Below are 13,595 nucleotides of genomic sequence, written 5' to 3' on the forward strand. Positions count from 1 at the left end.
CTGCAGCCGGCCCAGTTTTTTCCTAAAATAATAATTTTAGAGCCAGGCGCAGTGGCTCAAGTCTGTAATCCCAGCACTTTGGGAGGTTGAGGCGAGAGGATTGCCTGAGTTCAGGGGTTCAAGACCAGCCTGGGCAACTTGATGAGACCTCATCTCTATAATAAATCTAAATATAAGCTAGGTGTGGAAATGCACGCCTGTAGTTCCTGCTACTTGGAAGGCTGAGATGGAAGGATCGCCTGAGTCCAGCAGGTCAAGGCTGCAGAGGCCATGAGCATGCCGCTGCACTCTAGCCTGGGTGACAGAGTGAAACTCCAACTCAAAATAGTAGTAATAATAATAATAATAATTCTAAAATAATATATATGAATTTACAAAGCAGCCAGAATAGCCAAAACAATTTTGGAAAAAGAAGAAAATTGGAAGACTCACACTAATTTCAAGACTGTAAAGTTACACTAATTAAGATAATTGTGATATTGACTGTTTAATATTAGAATAGAGAGAATCTGGAAACAGACCCATATATATATGGTAAACTAATTTTTGACAAAAATGCCAAGGCAACTCACTGGGGAATTCCAACATATGGTGCTGGAACAACTGGATATATGTATGCAAAAAATATATAAATCTTGGCTCTTACCTTGCACCAAAAACAAAATTAACTTGAACTAGATCAGAAATTCAAATTAAGAGTTCTAAAAAACTTATTGAAGAAAACTTATGAAAAAACATATGTAACCTGGCTTAGGTCACAAGAAGCACAAATCATAAAATTTTAAAAAATAATAATAAATTAGACTTCATCGTAACTTAAAATGTCTGTTTTGTTTTTGTTTTTGTAGAAGTCTCACTCTTTTGCCTAGGCTGGAGTACTCACGACCACCGCAGCCTTGACTCGCTGGGCTCAGGTGATCCTTCCACCTCAGCCTTCCAAGCAGCTGTAACCACAGGCATGCACCATCACACCTGGCTAATTTTTCTGATTTATTGTAGAGACAAGGTCTCACCAAGTTGCCCAGGCTGGTCTTGAACCCCTGAGCTCAGACAATCCACTTGCCTCTGCCTCCCAAAGTGCTGGGTTTACAGGCGTGAGCCACCATGCCTGGTTTAAAATGTCATCTTTTTGAAAGATATTGATAAGAGAATGAAAAGATAAGCCACAAGTACAAAAATATCTGCAAAATAAATATCTAACAACAGGCCTGTATCCTCAAAATATAAAGATCTGTTACAAATCATTAAGAAAAGAACCCAATTTTAAAATGGGCACATTAGCCAAAGAAAATACATGAGTGGCAAATAAGAACATGTAATTTGCTCAATATCATTAGTCATTAGAGTCGACTGATGCAAATTTAAGCTACCAGATATCACCACACGTTTGCTATAATGACTGAAATTTTAAAAAACTAATGAAACCAAGATGTGGAGCAAATGAATGTGTGATGGTGTGATCACGCCAGAAAACAGTTTAGCAATTTCTAAGTTCAACATATTCTTCCACATGACCCAGAAATTCCACTTTGAGTTATTTATCCAGAAAAAAGTAAAATATATCCCTCCAAAAAAGCCTGTACATGAATGCTTAACTTGTAGCAACTTTTTTCATTACTATCAAAAACTGGAAACAACCCAGATGAATAGAAATTATAGTAGTTTTCAATGGAATACTACCCAGCAACAAAAAGGAATAAACTACTAATGAACCACAAAGATAAATCTCAAAAGCATTATGCTAAGTGAGCAAAGAGACAAAAAAGAATACATACCTTACAATTCCATTTAAAGAATTTTTCTGAAAAATGTAAAAAATATAAGGAAAAAAATCATTGCCAGGGGCTAGGGATAAGATAAGAGGGCTGACTCTAAAGAGGAATGAGAGAACTTTGGAGATGAAAGAAATCCTCTATTATCTTGATGGTGGTGGTGGTTACATGATATATATACACACACACATACATGTGTCAAAACACATCAAATTGTACATTTAAAAGGTTGACTTTTGCTGTTTGTAAATTATACTTCAACAAATCTAACCTTTAAAAAGTATGCAGACTTTTTTTTTTGAGTCGGAATCTTACTCTGTCGCCCAGGCTGAAGTGCAGGGGCACACTCACCGCCACCGCAGCCTCCACCTGCTGCACTCAGGTGATCCTTCTGCCTCAGCCTTTCAAGTAGCTGGAACTACAGACACACGCCACTACACCCGGCTGATTTTTTGATGTACTGTAGAGACAAGATCTCACCAAGTTGCCCAGGCTGGTCTTGAACCCTTGGATGCAGGCAATCCTCTCTCCTTGGCCTCCCAAAGTGTTGGGATTACAGGTTTGAGCCACCACACCTGGTCAGTATGCAGACTTTTAAAAGCTTTTAATATGTGTTGCCAAATTGCCCTTCCATTACTGTAATGTATTATCCTATTCCCATTTAATTTACATTCCCACTGGCAATTTAAAAGTGCCTGTATCCTCATCAGCCGCAATATTATCAGATTATTATTTTAGAATTTTTCAGCTTGATAAGTCCTTTATAAATGGTGTCTCATTGCTATGATCTCCCTATCTTTTCTTTTTTACTGAAGGTAACCTTTATACATCTGTTTCTAGATAGTCGTAATTCTTCTTTTCTATACATTCATTCATTTGGAATTGCTTTAAGAAGTATTTGATGTTTTCCTTACTAATTTTTTAGTACTAGATATTCTCAAATATTTGTCATAAATATGTTTCCTAGTTTCTCATTCACCTTTCAGTTTTCAATTTTTAAAATATACAGACCTTTAAAAATGCTTAAATGTCCATATTTTCTATTGATATTTTATCTTGCATTTTTATTTTAAAATTTCTTTAACTCACCCAGATACCAGTTAAATATTCAGCTATAATTTTTCTAATTTTTTTATAAACTCAATTTTAACTCTTTAAACCTGTAATGATACAGTAGCAACAAATTACATTGCTATTTAAATTAAAAATTCAATTACTCAATATTAATGCTTTAATACTTAAAAATGTAAGCCACATTTTAAAAACAGACTATTTTTTAGAAAACTTCTAGGTTTAATATAGGTAAATTTAGGGCAACTGAGGTAAAATTCAACGGAAAGTACAGTGAATCCCCATATACCTCCAGGTTCCACACAAAAAACCTTCTCTCTATCAACATCAATGTCCTCAACAGAGTGGCCTTTTTTTTTTTTACAACAGATGAACCTACAGTGACACATCATTATTTCCCAAAGTCCCTAGTTTACATTAAGGTTCATTCTTGGTGTTGGGCATTCTATGGGTCTTGACAAGAGTATAATATCATGTATCCACCATTATAGTATCATACAGAGTAGCTTCACTGTCCTAAAAATCCAGTTTGTTCATCCATTCAACCCTCCACTCTCTTCTAACCCCAGGTATCCATTGATCTTTTTACTGTCTCTATAGTTTTTGCCTTTTCCAGAATGTCACATAGTTGAAATTACACGGTATACAGACTTTTCAGATTGTCTTCTCTCACATATCAATATGCATTTAAGTTTCTTCCATGTCTTCTCATGGCTAGATAGTTATTTTCTTTTTACTACTAATATTCCATTATCTGGATGTATATAACAGTTTATTTATTTCTTCATCTACAGAAGAACATCTTGGTTGCTTCAATGTTTTGATAAGTATAAATAAAACTACTATAAGCATTCATATACAGGTTTTTGTGTAGACATATGCTTTCCTTTTCTTTTCTTTTTTTTGAGTCAGTTTCACTGTCACCCAGGCTAGAGTGTAGTGGCATTCTCACGGCCACCACTGCCCCAACCTGCTGGGCTCAGGTGATCCTTTCGCCTCAGTCTTTCAGATAGCTGGAACTACAGGTGTGCACCACCATGCCCAGAAATTTTTTGATTTATTGTAGAGACAAGGTCTCTCCATGTTGCTTAGGCTGGTCTGGAACCCATGAACTCAGGCAATCCTCTTACCTCCACCTCCCAAAGTGCTGGGATTACAGGCGTGAGCCCCTGTACCTGGCTGATATGTTTTCAGCTCACTTGGGTAAATAGTATGAAGTGTAATTGTTGAATAGTATGGTAAGAATGTTTTGGTTTGCTGAGAAACTGCCAAACTGTTTTCCATAGTGGCTACATCATTCTATATTCCCATTAACAATGAATAAGAGTTCCTGTTGCTCCATGTATTTGCCAGGAGTTGGTACTGTTCTAGTCACATTTCAAGGACTAAACATCCAAGAGTTATTAATGGCCACTATACTAAACAATCAAACAAAATATTTCCATTATCAAAGAAAATTCTAATGGAAAAGTTTCTCCACTTCAAATTTAATTGGTTATATAGTAAGAGAAGAGAAACTATGACAGCTTTTTCTCTACATAAACTCATTCCTACTCCCATTGGATTTTGATGGTTCTTTGTTTATCTATATTTGCTCAGAAATTTAAATTTCTGTTCAGTCACTTCTTAACTTTGTGCCCATTAACATATTATTTAACCCCTCTGACTCTCAGTTTCTCATTCTAATTACTCATTAGTTTGGTGCAAGGATTAAATTAGATAAGCAAGGTAAGATAAATTCAACATTCATCATGTTAACCCCTTATCTGTGTACTCTTCTGGGTTAGGAGATTGTTTTTTGAATGTTTTCGTATGGTATTTGAGGACCCTTACTGAAAGCAAAAGCTTATCACATACTTACCCGATCTGGATTTTTGTAACCCAAAAGTAGATTTGCTGCTTTTATATCACCATGAACATATTCATTTTCATGTATATATTCCAGTACATCCAACTGTGAGAAGAAATAGATAATAGAAGGTTATGCTGCTATCTACTTAGAAGTCATAATCTACTTGGGCATTTTGAATACAGAATAACATGGGTTTTTTTTTTTTTTCATATTAACGGTAAAGTTTCACAATTACTAGCTAATATGCTATTCTAAAATACCACATCTTCTGGTTGCTCACACTAGAAAAAGGTGAACAAAATGATCCTCAAATATCAAGTGCTTTCATTGAACCTCTGATGGAAGGAATCCAGGATTCGAAAATGCATATGCCTATGCTCCCGATAGACTAGTGGCAAAACTATACCATGCAAAGAGGAAAAACACTGCATAAAATTGGAGACCTATGGTGAAATAATCATGAAGCTCACTCAGCAATTCCTCACTCAGGCAATAATTACAAACCAAGTCTTGAGAACCTCAGAACAAAATACCATGTCCATGAGCGCAGGGAAAGGCATTCTTCCTCTGTATAATAAACTATAGAAAACTCCTCAGTTTTATCTTTAAGGTCCTTCAGTCTTGCAAGTTACATACACCTAGTATTCAATAAATATATACTGGTTGAATGGATGCGTGAATAGGAAAACTAACGCATTCTATTTGTCACATCCCAACCTGGCATAAGTAGCTTCATTTTACTTCAAATGGAAAAAAATGAGACTTAAGCAAACCAAACAAAAACACAATAAGGCAAACATGTTCTATAAACAAATGTGTATGGGGTGGTATTAAGATTTCATTGCTTCTTATTTGGCAAAGCATATTTTATTAATTGCCACAGTCAATTATTGCTATCATCTCAAACTCACAATAAAAACTTTATAGTGCCCCCATATCATCACATGTTTAGAATGGAAAATAATATATTTTGCCATAATTTGCATTGTTACAAGTGTAACTGACAAAAGAAAGGTTATTCTTACAGCAATGAAAGCTTGTTCTGGTACGTAAAACAAAGCTGTGAGGAGAAAAAAAAGATCAGAACACAGAACCAATGCCTAATTGAGTTTGCAGTGCCAAACACAACACATTCTGTCACTTATAGCATGTATGCTTATCAATTTCACCAAAATAGCCTTTATTCTCAATAACTGATATTTCTAGGGCAATAATCCTTCATTCTGATAATTCTGCAAAGGGCAAAAATTTGTACACTGTAACAAGTAAATACTCTGAAAATGGAGTATGTGAAATAAGTTATTCCTTCTTACCATTCGGATACCTAATCGCAGTACAGTTGACTTTCTAAAAGTACCATGCTGGTCTGAGATCTTCTGTAAATCTATTCCTAGTCTTTCCATTATCATAAATCTGTAACTATAAGAAAGAAATATCAAAAAGAGATCTTCCTGAGAAAGTAATGCTTGAAGCTGTCTATTAATGCATTTTAAACCAAGGAAAAATATCCCAATCTAACAGCCAGGTATAATGCAATCTAAATCATTAGAGAATGAATATGCATTGTTAATTCTGCTATTCTTTTGCAGAAAGATAATACTCAGTATTAACTTTGCAATTAGTTTTCTAGATAAAGAAAATACTGAACTGAACCATTCAGACTTTAGATTATGAAAAGAGAAGTTTTTTTAAAATTAGATAGTCCTGAATTTAATTCATTTTTACTCCATCACCATATGGCCTTGAACAAATTATTTGTCCACACAAAAAAATTTATTTATATTTGTTTGTTTCTTGGTCTTATAAGATCATAATGACTTTCTCTGTACACTGATAAATATGTCTTTTTCAAGTGTGCTTCTTTTTTTTCTTTTGTTTGGCAATCCTAACATTTTCTTTCCTCCCTCCCTTCACTTACATACCCCATTCTATATTTACATAAACACACAAATACACACATATAAGAGTTTTTGTTTACAAAATGTGATCGTATATACTTTATCTATCTTACTTTTTCAATTATATCTCACTGAATTCCTTCCAGGGCAACTGGTGTAGTACTAATTGATTTATTTAATAACCTATAGATTACATGATAAGGGTGTACCATGATTCAACCAGTCATTCAGTCCCCTATTAGCAGCTCTTTATTTTGTTTCAAAATTATTGTTTGCTCATTTTGTTTTAATTTTTTTACTTATAGCATTTAAAAACCATTTGAATAGAGCACTGATGTCAGAGCCTATTTTCTCAACTACGAAATAAAAGTGATATCACCTATATTATAAAGGCTACTTAAAGGACAAAACAAGATAATGTATATAAAAATCCCTGGCTCAAAATGGGCACATAACAAATAAGTTTTGTTTTTTTTTTTTTCCAAATCAATTAATTATTTATAGGTGATGACTAGCCATATTTGGTGATTTTGAAAATATTTCTATACCTTCTGTGTTGTGCTTCTCCCCAGGAGATGAAGCTTAATTAATTCTCCTCTCTTGAATATGGGGTGGGCCTAGTAACTTGCTTCTAGCAAAGAGAATAAAGCAGAAGTGATAGAATATCACTTTTAAGATTAAATTATAAAAAGACTATGACTTCTTTCTTGAACACATGCTCTTCTGCATGCTCTTTTTCTCTTTCTTTTTTTTTATTATTATTTTTTTAAGTCAGAGCCTCACTGTCTCCCAGGCTGGAGTGTAGTGGCACGTTCACAGCCACCGCAGCTTCAATCTGCTAGGCTCACACAATCCTTCTGCTTCATCCTTTCGAGTAGCTGGAACTACAGGCACACGGCCACCATGCCTGGCTAATTTTTTGGTTTATTGTAGAGATAAGGGTTCACCAAGTTGCACAGGCTGATCTCGAACCCTGGGCTCAGGCAATCCTCTGGCCTCCTCCTCCCAAAGTGCTGGGATTACAGGCTTGAGCCACTGTGCCTGGCTTTTTTCCCTTCTTAATTACTTGCTCTAGAGAAAACCAGTTGCAATTTTAATAGCACTCAGGTAGCTTATGCAGAGACCCAAATGATCGGGAAGCAAAACCCATCAACAATCACACAAGTGCATGTAGAAGCAGATCTTCTTACACCTACCAAAAGCCACATAATGACCTTGAAAGCAAATACTTCCCCAGTTAAAGCTTGAGACAGTTGAATACATCCTTATGAGAGATCCTGAGCAAGAAGCATCTGGATAAGACACTTTCAGACTCCTGACCAACAGAAATTGAGATATTTTAAGTCTGTTGTTATAAGCCAATATGCTCTGGGTAGTTCGTTACACAGCAATGATAAACTAATAAACCACATAAGGAATAGTTATAGAGATTGATTACAATAATGTCATTTTACCTTCTTCCCTTAAATTCAGTCAGACCAGATCCATAAAACCGAGGAATTCCCAAATAATCAAGCTGTTTGCATTCTATCCACTTTTTGACTGTAAAAACAAATTTAACAATAACAAAAAAGATTTACATATTTAAAAGATATTTCTTACCTTTGCATAGATATTGACTTACTTAACTAGCCAAAATAGTAATTAGACCTTCCTAGATGATCAAAAAATTTTAAATTAAGCGTCTCAATCTAATGGCCTCAAACACTATTTGTTACCATTAACAAAAATCCTACATAGAAATATTAAAATTAAATCAATAATAACAAAAACAAAAGTCATAGCCTTATAAAATGCATTGATATAATATACACAAATGTTTCTATTCGTAAAAAACATTTCCTTATATGCTAGCTAAATTTCTAAATATAATGTGTTAACTAACAAAGGACCACTAGAGAGATCACTTTTCTTCTCTATTACTTTAAAATCTAAAGCCACAGAAGACAAGAAAAAAATAGAAATTACAGAAAAAAACCACCTTACTCTTACTGTGAAATTATATGATACAGAAATTGTTTTGAATAAACATTTTACAAAAAAAATCAAATCCACTTAAATAATCAAGTAGGTTAATCACCTTTTCACTTTTCTACCATATGTGTTTAATGTTTAAGACAGTTCTACTTATAAACAATCTAATTTAATGGAATCTATTTGTCACTCTGACATAGTTTAAGCAGTTAGTAAAAACTACAGTCTTAATGTTTAGAAGGCTTTATTAAGGAAAATAAAATCAATTTCTGAGGCTAGACCCATCATTCTTAATCCTACACATTAATCAACATGATTCTTAATCCTAAACATGTAACTATACATTCATTATTCCTGTCTACTTCTCTAATGTTTTACTTACCCATCTATATCATAGAGTATTTATAAAATACAGTTATTCTCCTTCATCTCTGCTCATATTTATCTCACATTCAAATTTCCTAACTGGTAATTCTTATATCTGGTGTCCAGCTCCAATTAATTTTCCAACATTCAAGTTTCTAACACTTTCTTATATATCCTAATGTTGTATCATCTCTACACACCTTACCCTAATCTAGTCTAAAATTATTCCTTTTTTAATACATGTATCTTTTGCCCATTTTCATGTTTTTTCCTTATAAACTTCCAATTCAAATTTTATTGTAAGAAATAATTTATTCTACTATCTTTCATACCTAAACAACTCTTGGTAGCTTAGATGAAGCAACATATTACGTAAAGTAGTAGAAACAAATTTGACTTAAAATATATAACCCATTATGTATGTCATGTTAAGATTTGTGTACCATCTGTCTTGCTTTTATGTTCTAACAGTTAACTGTATCACTTTACAATAAAATTTCTTATTGAAAAGAATTTTCCAGAATGCCAGAAAAAGACAAAAATACCAACACTCACTTTAGCAGCAGATATATGAAAGTAGCTAGTTTTGCTAATTTTACTTACTAGAGTCTTTTTTTGCAGCTCTCTGATAAAATTTAAGTTCTGAAAATAATGGGCCATTTTCTTGATATTCCTATGAAAAAAGAATAATTAATTTTACTAGGAAAAATATAATATAAAATGAAATTGGCATTTCAAATTTTGAAAATATGATTGTATATATGTAATATACAACAGCACTTGAATCACTTTTTCTAAAACACAAGCACCAGATTTCCACTAAAAATCTCACAAAACACTAAATAAACTTGAAGAATCTAATTTTTAAACAACATATTGTCTCCTATCCCCATAGAGTCTTACATACAAAAGTAAGTCTTCTTAAGAAAACTACTCACTAAGAGCACTAAGAACTCTATACATAAACACATACAGACACTCACTATAGACCAACATGTACATCAAGGTGATATACTACAAACTACCCTTGTAGTTCATTCATACATTATACCTTTACTGAGTGGTCTACTATATAAATTCATTGTACTAGGTTCAAGGGATACAAACAGAAATAAAACCCTAAGCCCACATTTAAGGAACTTACCATCTAAAGTAGAGAGATAGGGAGATAGAGAAAAATAGTTAGATACAATCTAGATAAGATACCAGGATAGATGACAAAACAGAAAAGCAAAGCTTCTCTAGTGGTAACATTGAAAATGTGAAAATATATCATAATATAAGGCTTACTAATAAGTAAATAATTATAAAAATTATGGTGAGAAATTTTTTTAAAAAATAAAGCAAATAAAAAGGTCAAATATATGTGAAATACAAATCTTAGAGCAACACTTACCACTTTTATTACATGTCTTGCATCTTGGTCTGGCTTATTTGTGGGGAAAGCTGCAGGGAAAAAAAAAACATAATGGGGGAAAATAGTTGCTCCCAATTATTTCATACCTACCACATCCTAGGCTTTGTGCTAAGCACTTTAAGTATATAAGTTTATTATATCACTTCAACAACCTCATATAGTAGTACGTATCATCTTCATTTTACACAAGATGCTACTAAGATTTTAAAAGTCGAATGAATAAGTTGTACACTAAGAAGTAACTGATCGGGGATAAAAAGGCTACCATAAACCAATACTCAAATATTCAAATACAGAAGCCAACAGAAAATATATATTACATGGATCCAAAATGTTGAGGAAAGTATTTTCTAGATTTATATCATTAAACTCAACTTATGACATAAAATAAAATCCATTGATTAAATTTCACTAAATTGGACTACAACAATTCAGAAATAAAAATGTATTCGTTTTAAGTAGAAAGTTCAAAAATTTCCACTTGACAAAATTTTAGAACAAGCCAAATTAAAATGAAAATAAAGTGTTTTCAAAAATCATCTTATAAACCTAGCAATTATTCCTACATTAAAGAATATTTGTCTCATAAATTCATTTTAATTTCAAGTTATTTCACTTCACCTTATTCTTATTTTCAATTTTTAGTCCAGATAGTGTAATCCAACTTTTGAAAAAAGTCAGTGTTCAAATTTTAGACTAAATCAATTCTTTTCTCTACACTACCACAATTGTTAAAGATTACGGCTTTCAGGCCGGGCATGATGGCTCATGCCTATAATCCCAGCACTTTGGGAGGCCAAGGCAAGAGTATTGCCTGAGCCCATGGGTTAGAGACCAGCCGGGCCACTTAGTGAGACCTCATCGCTACAATAAATAAAAAAATAAAAATAAAAAAATTTAGCCGAGCATGGTGGTGTGTGCCTGTAGTTCCAGCTACTTGGAAGGCTGAGGCTGAAGGATCAACTGAGCCCAGCAGGTCGAGGCTGTGGTGGTCGTGAGTGTGCCATCGCACTTCAGCCTGGGAAACAGAGTGAGTCTCCAATTCAAAAAAATAAAAGATTACCGTTTTCACATCTCAATAAAATTTAGAAGGATATTTATTTGCATGGTAAAAGACTAAAACTTTGTCACTCATTCATCTATTCACTCTTCATCTATTTATTCCTTCATTCATTCAACTAGCCTACATTTATCAAGAAGACAGATTATGGAAGCTACTGTGTTAAATCTCAGAATAACGTTAAAGGAAAAGGGAAGGGGAAAAAAGATTGAATTAGCATTGGATAAAATCAGTACTTAACAGACTGAGAGCATATTCAAATTCTTCCAATATAATTATTTCTGTATTAAAGACTAGTCCTTCTATTATTGTTCTTAATATTTTCCTTTTCTTTCTTCTAACTCTGTCAACTCTTTTCTTCACTAATTCACATCTTAGATATAAAAAATACATTGCAAATTTATTAAAATGTATAAATTGCACATTACAGTTGTGCCAAGGCATGCACAATTGTCTTAATCATTCCCCAGTGTTTTTGACATCAGCAAGGCTAGATGAATTATTATTTCAATTGTAGTTGATATTAAATATAAATTGTGAACTCAGGTTTCCTTACTATAACAAAGAAACTAAACTTATTTATATTATTTAAAATTCTCTTTTCATTTTCATCCATGTACACTTATTTTTACCCATGCAGTAGTCCCAAGAGAACTATAGGAAGAGTGTATTATCCAGATTTAAGGATGAAGAAAACCTCAAGAAAGTAAATACAAGGGAAAAGGTCCAGTCTTGGTTTGGAAGAAGTGAGAAAACCTTTTTTTCCCACCTTATGACAAACCTATTTCATGACTATGGCACCTAAAGCTGTGGAGAAAATACCCTGCCCCAACCATGGTCCATTTAGAACAGGCAAGTGTCTTTGCTACCTGAGGTAGATATCAGTAGAAATGTCCTGCCCCTTGTCTAAAGGCAAGTGACCACAGCAGCAATTAAATCATTAAGCCCAACAGAATGAATGTAAGAAGCTGAAAACTACAGAAGGAAAATGAGGATTTCAAAAAAAATTACTGTTTTCACATCTCAATAAAAGTTTACTTGGATATTTACTTGTATAGTAAAAGACTAAAACTCTGTCATTCATTCATCTGTTCACTCTTCATCTATTTATTCCTTCACTTATTCAACTAGCCTATATTTATCAAGAAGACAGATTATGTTATGTTACCATTACAAAACAAGAGATCCAACTACTCCAAGGCCCTACTCCTTGTTGATTTCAATCATTATATCCCTACCACTCTATAATATGAATCTTCCTTTCACATTATTTCAAATGAATGTAATCACATGTTGACTCATGCCTTAAACATCTCTATACTTGACACCTGGCAGCTACACAATAGTCTCTACAAATTTCCATGTCAGATTATATTGGAGAGATCAAATCTAAAATCAGTTGACTAGAAAGTTCTTGGAGATGGGTGTTTCATATGAATAAATGGGGGCCTTTTTATAATAGAATAAACAATTTATTCATTAATAAATGAACATTAAATCTCTACTGCAAGGCAAACCCAGTATAGCTTATTAAATTAAATGATGACAAAAATAGACATAGTATCTTCTTTTGCAGTCTAGTACAGAAATCTAAAATTTCACGGATTGGCCGGGCTTGGTGGCTCAGTCTGTAATCCTGTGCTTTGGGAGGCCGAGGTGAGTGAATTGCCTGAGCCCAAGGGTTCAAGACCCGCCTGGGCAACTTGGCGAGACCTCATCTCTACAATAAATCAAAAAATAATCCGGGCGTGGTAGCGCACGCCTGTAGTTCCAGCTACTTGGAAAGCTGAGGTAGAAGGGTCGCCAGAGTCCAGCAGGTCAAGGCTGCGGTGGCCGGGAGCGGCCACTGCACTCCAGTCTGGGCGACAGAGTGAGACTACAACTCAAAAAAATAAAAAGTAAATAAAATAAAATAAAACTTCATGGATTATAAGATGCATTCCTAAATAATCATTAATCAAATACTCATATACAAATGAGAAACTGCAATCTAAAAATAAGGTAGACTTGAAAACATTGACAAAAACAATACACAATATAGGAATAGAATGATTAGAGTTCCAAATGTTGTAACGTTCTTCTACCACCAGAAAAAGTAGAGATATTGATTAACTATTGTTAAATCAAGTGAATACATTGAAATTTTAAAGGTACTCGCTAAATAACAGAAGTTCATAACTTCAAA

The 13,595-nt window shown here is 33.6% G+C and overlaps 1 protein-coding gene across 1 annotated transcript in view; it reads right to left on the bottom strand.

Annotated features, from left to right (window-relative positions):
- VRK2 (vaccinia related kinase 2) overlaps positions 1-13,595 on the bottom strand; it is a 117,610-nt gene that overhangs the window by 72,293 nt on the left and 31,722 nt on the right. The window contains exons 2-6 of the mRNA XM_008056078.2: positions 10,330-10,379; positions 9,537-9,606; positions 8,048-8,135; positions 6,009-6,114; positions 4,705-4,797 (exon numbers count right to left, since the gene is read on the bottom strand). Coding sequence (XP_008054269.1) covers positions 4,705-4,797; positions 6,009-6,114; positions 8,048-8,135; positions 9,537-9,606; positions 10,330-10,379 — 407 coding nt within the window. The remainder of the gene's footprint in view (positions 1-4,704; positions 4,798-6,008; positions 6,115-8,047; positions 8,136-9,536; positions 9,607-10,329; positions 10,380-13,595) is intronic.

This window comes from Carlito syrichta, unplaced genomic scaffold (assembly GCF_000164805.1).
Source record: "Carlito syrichta isolate Samal-C Ts95f unplaced genomic scaffold, Tarsius_syrichta-2.0.1 Scaffold302096, whole genome shotgun sequence".
Lineage (NCBI taxonomy): Eukaryota > Metazoa > Chordata > Mammalia > Primates > Tarsiidae > Carlito > Carlito syrichta.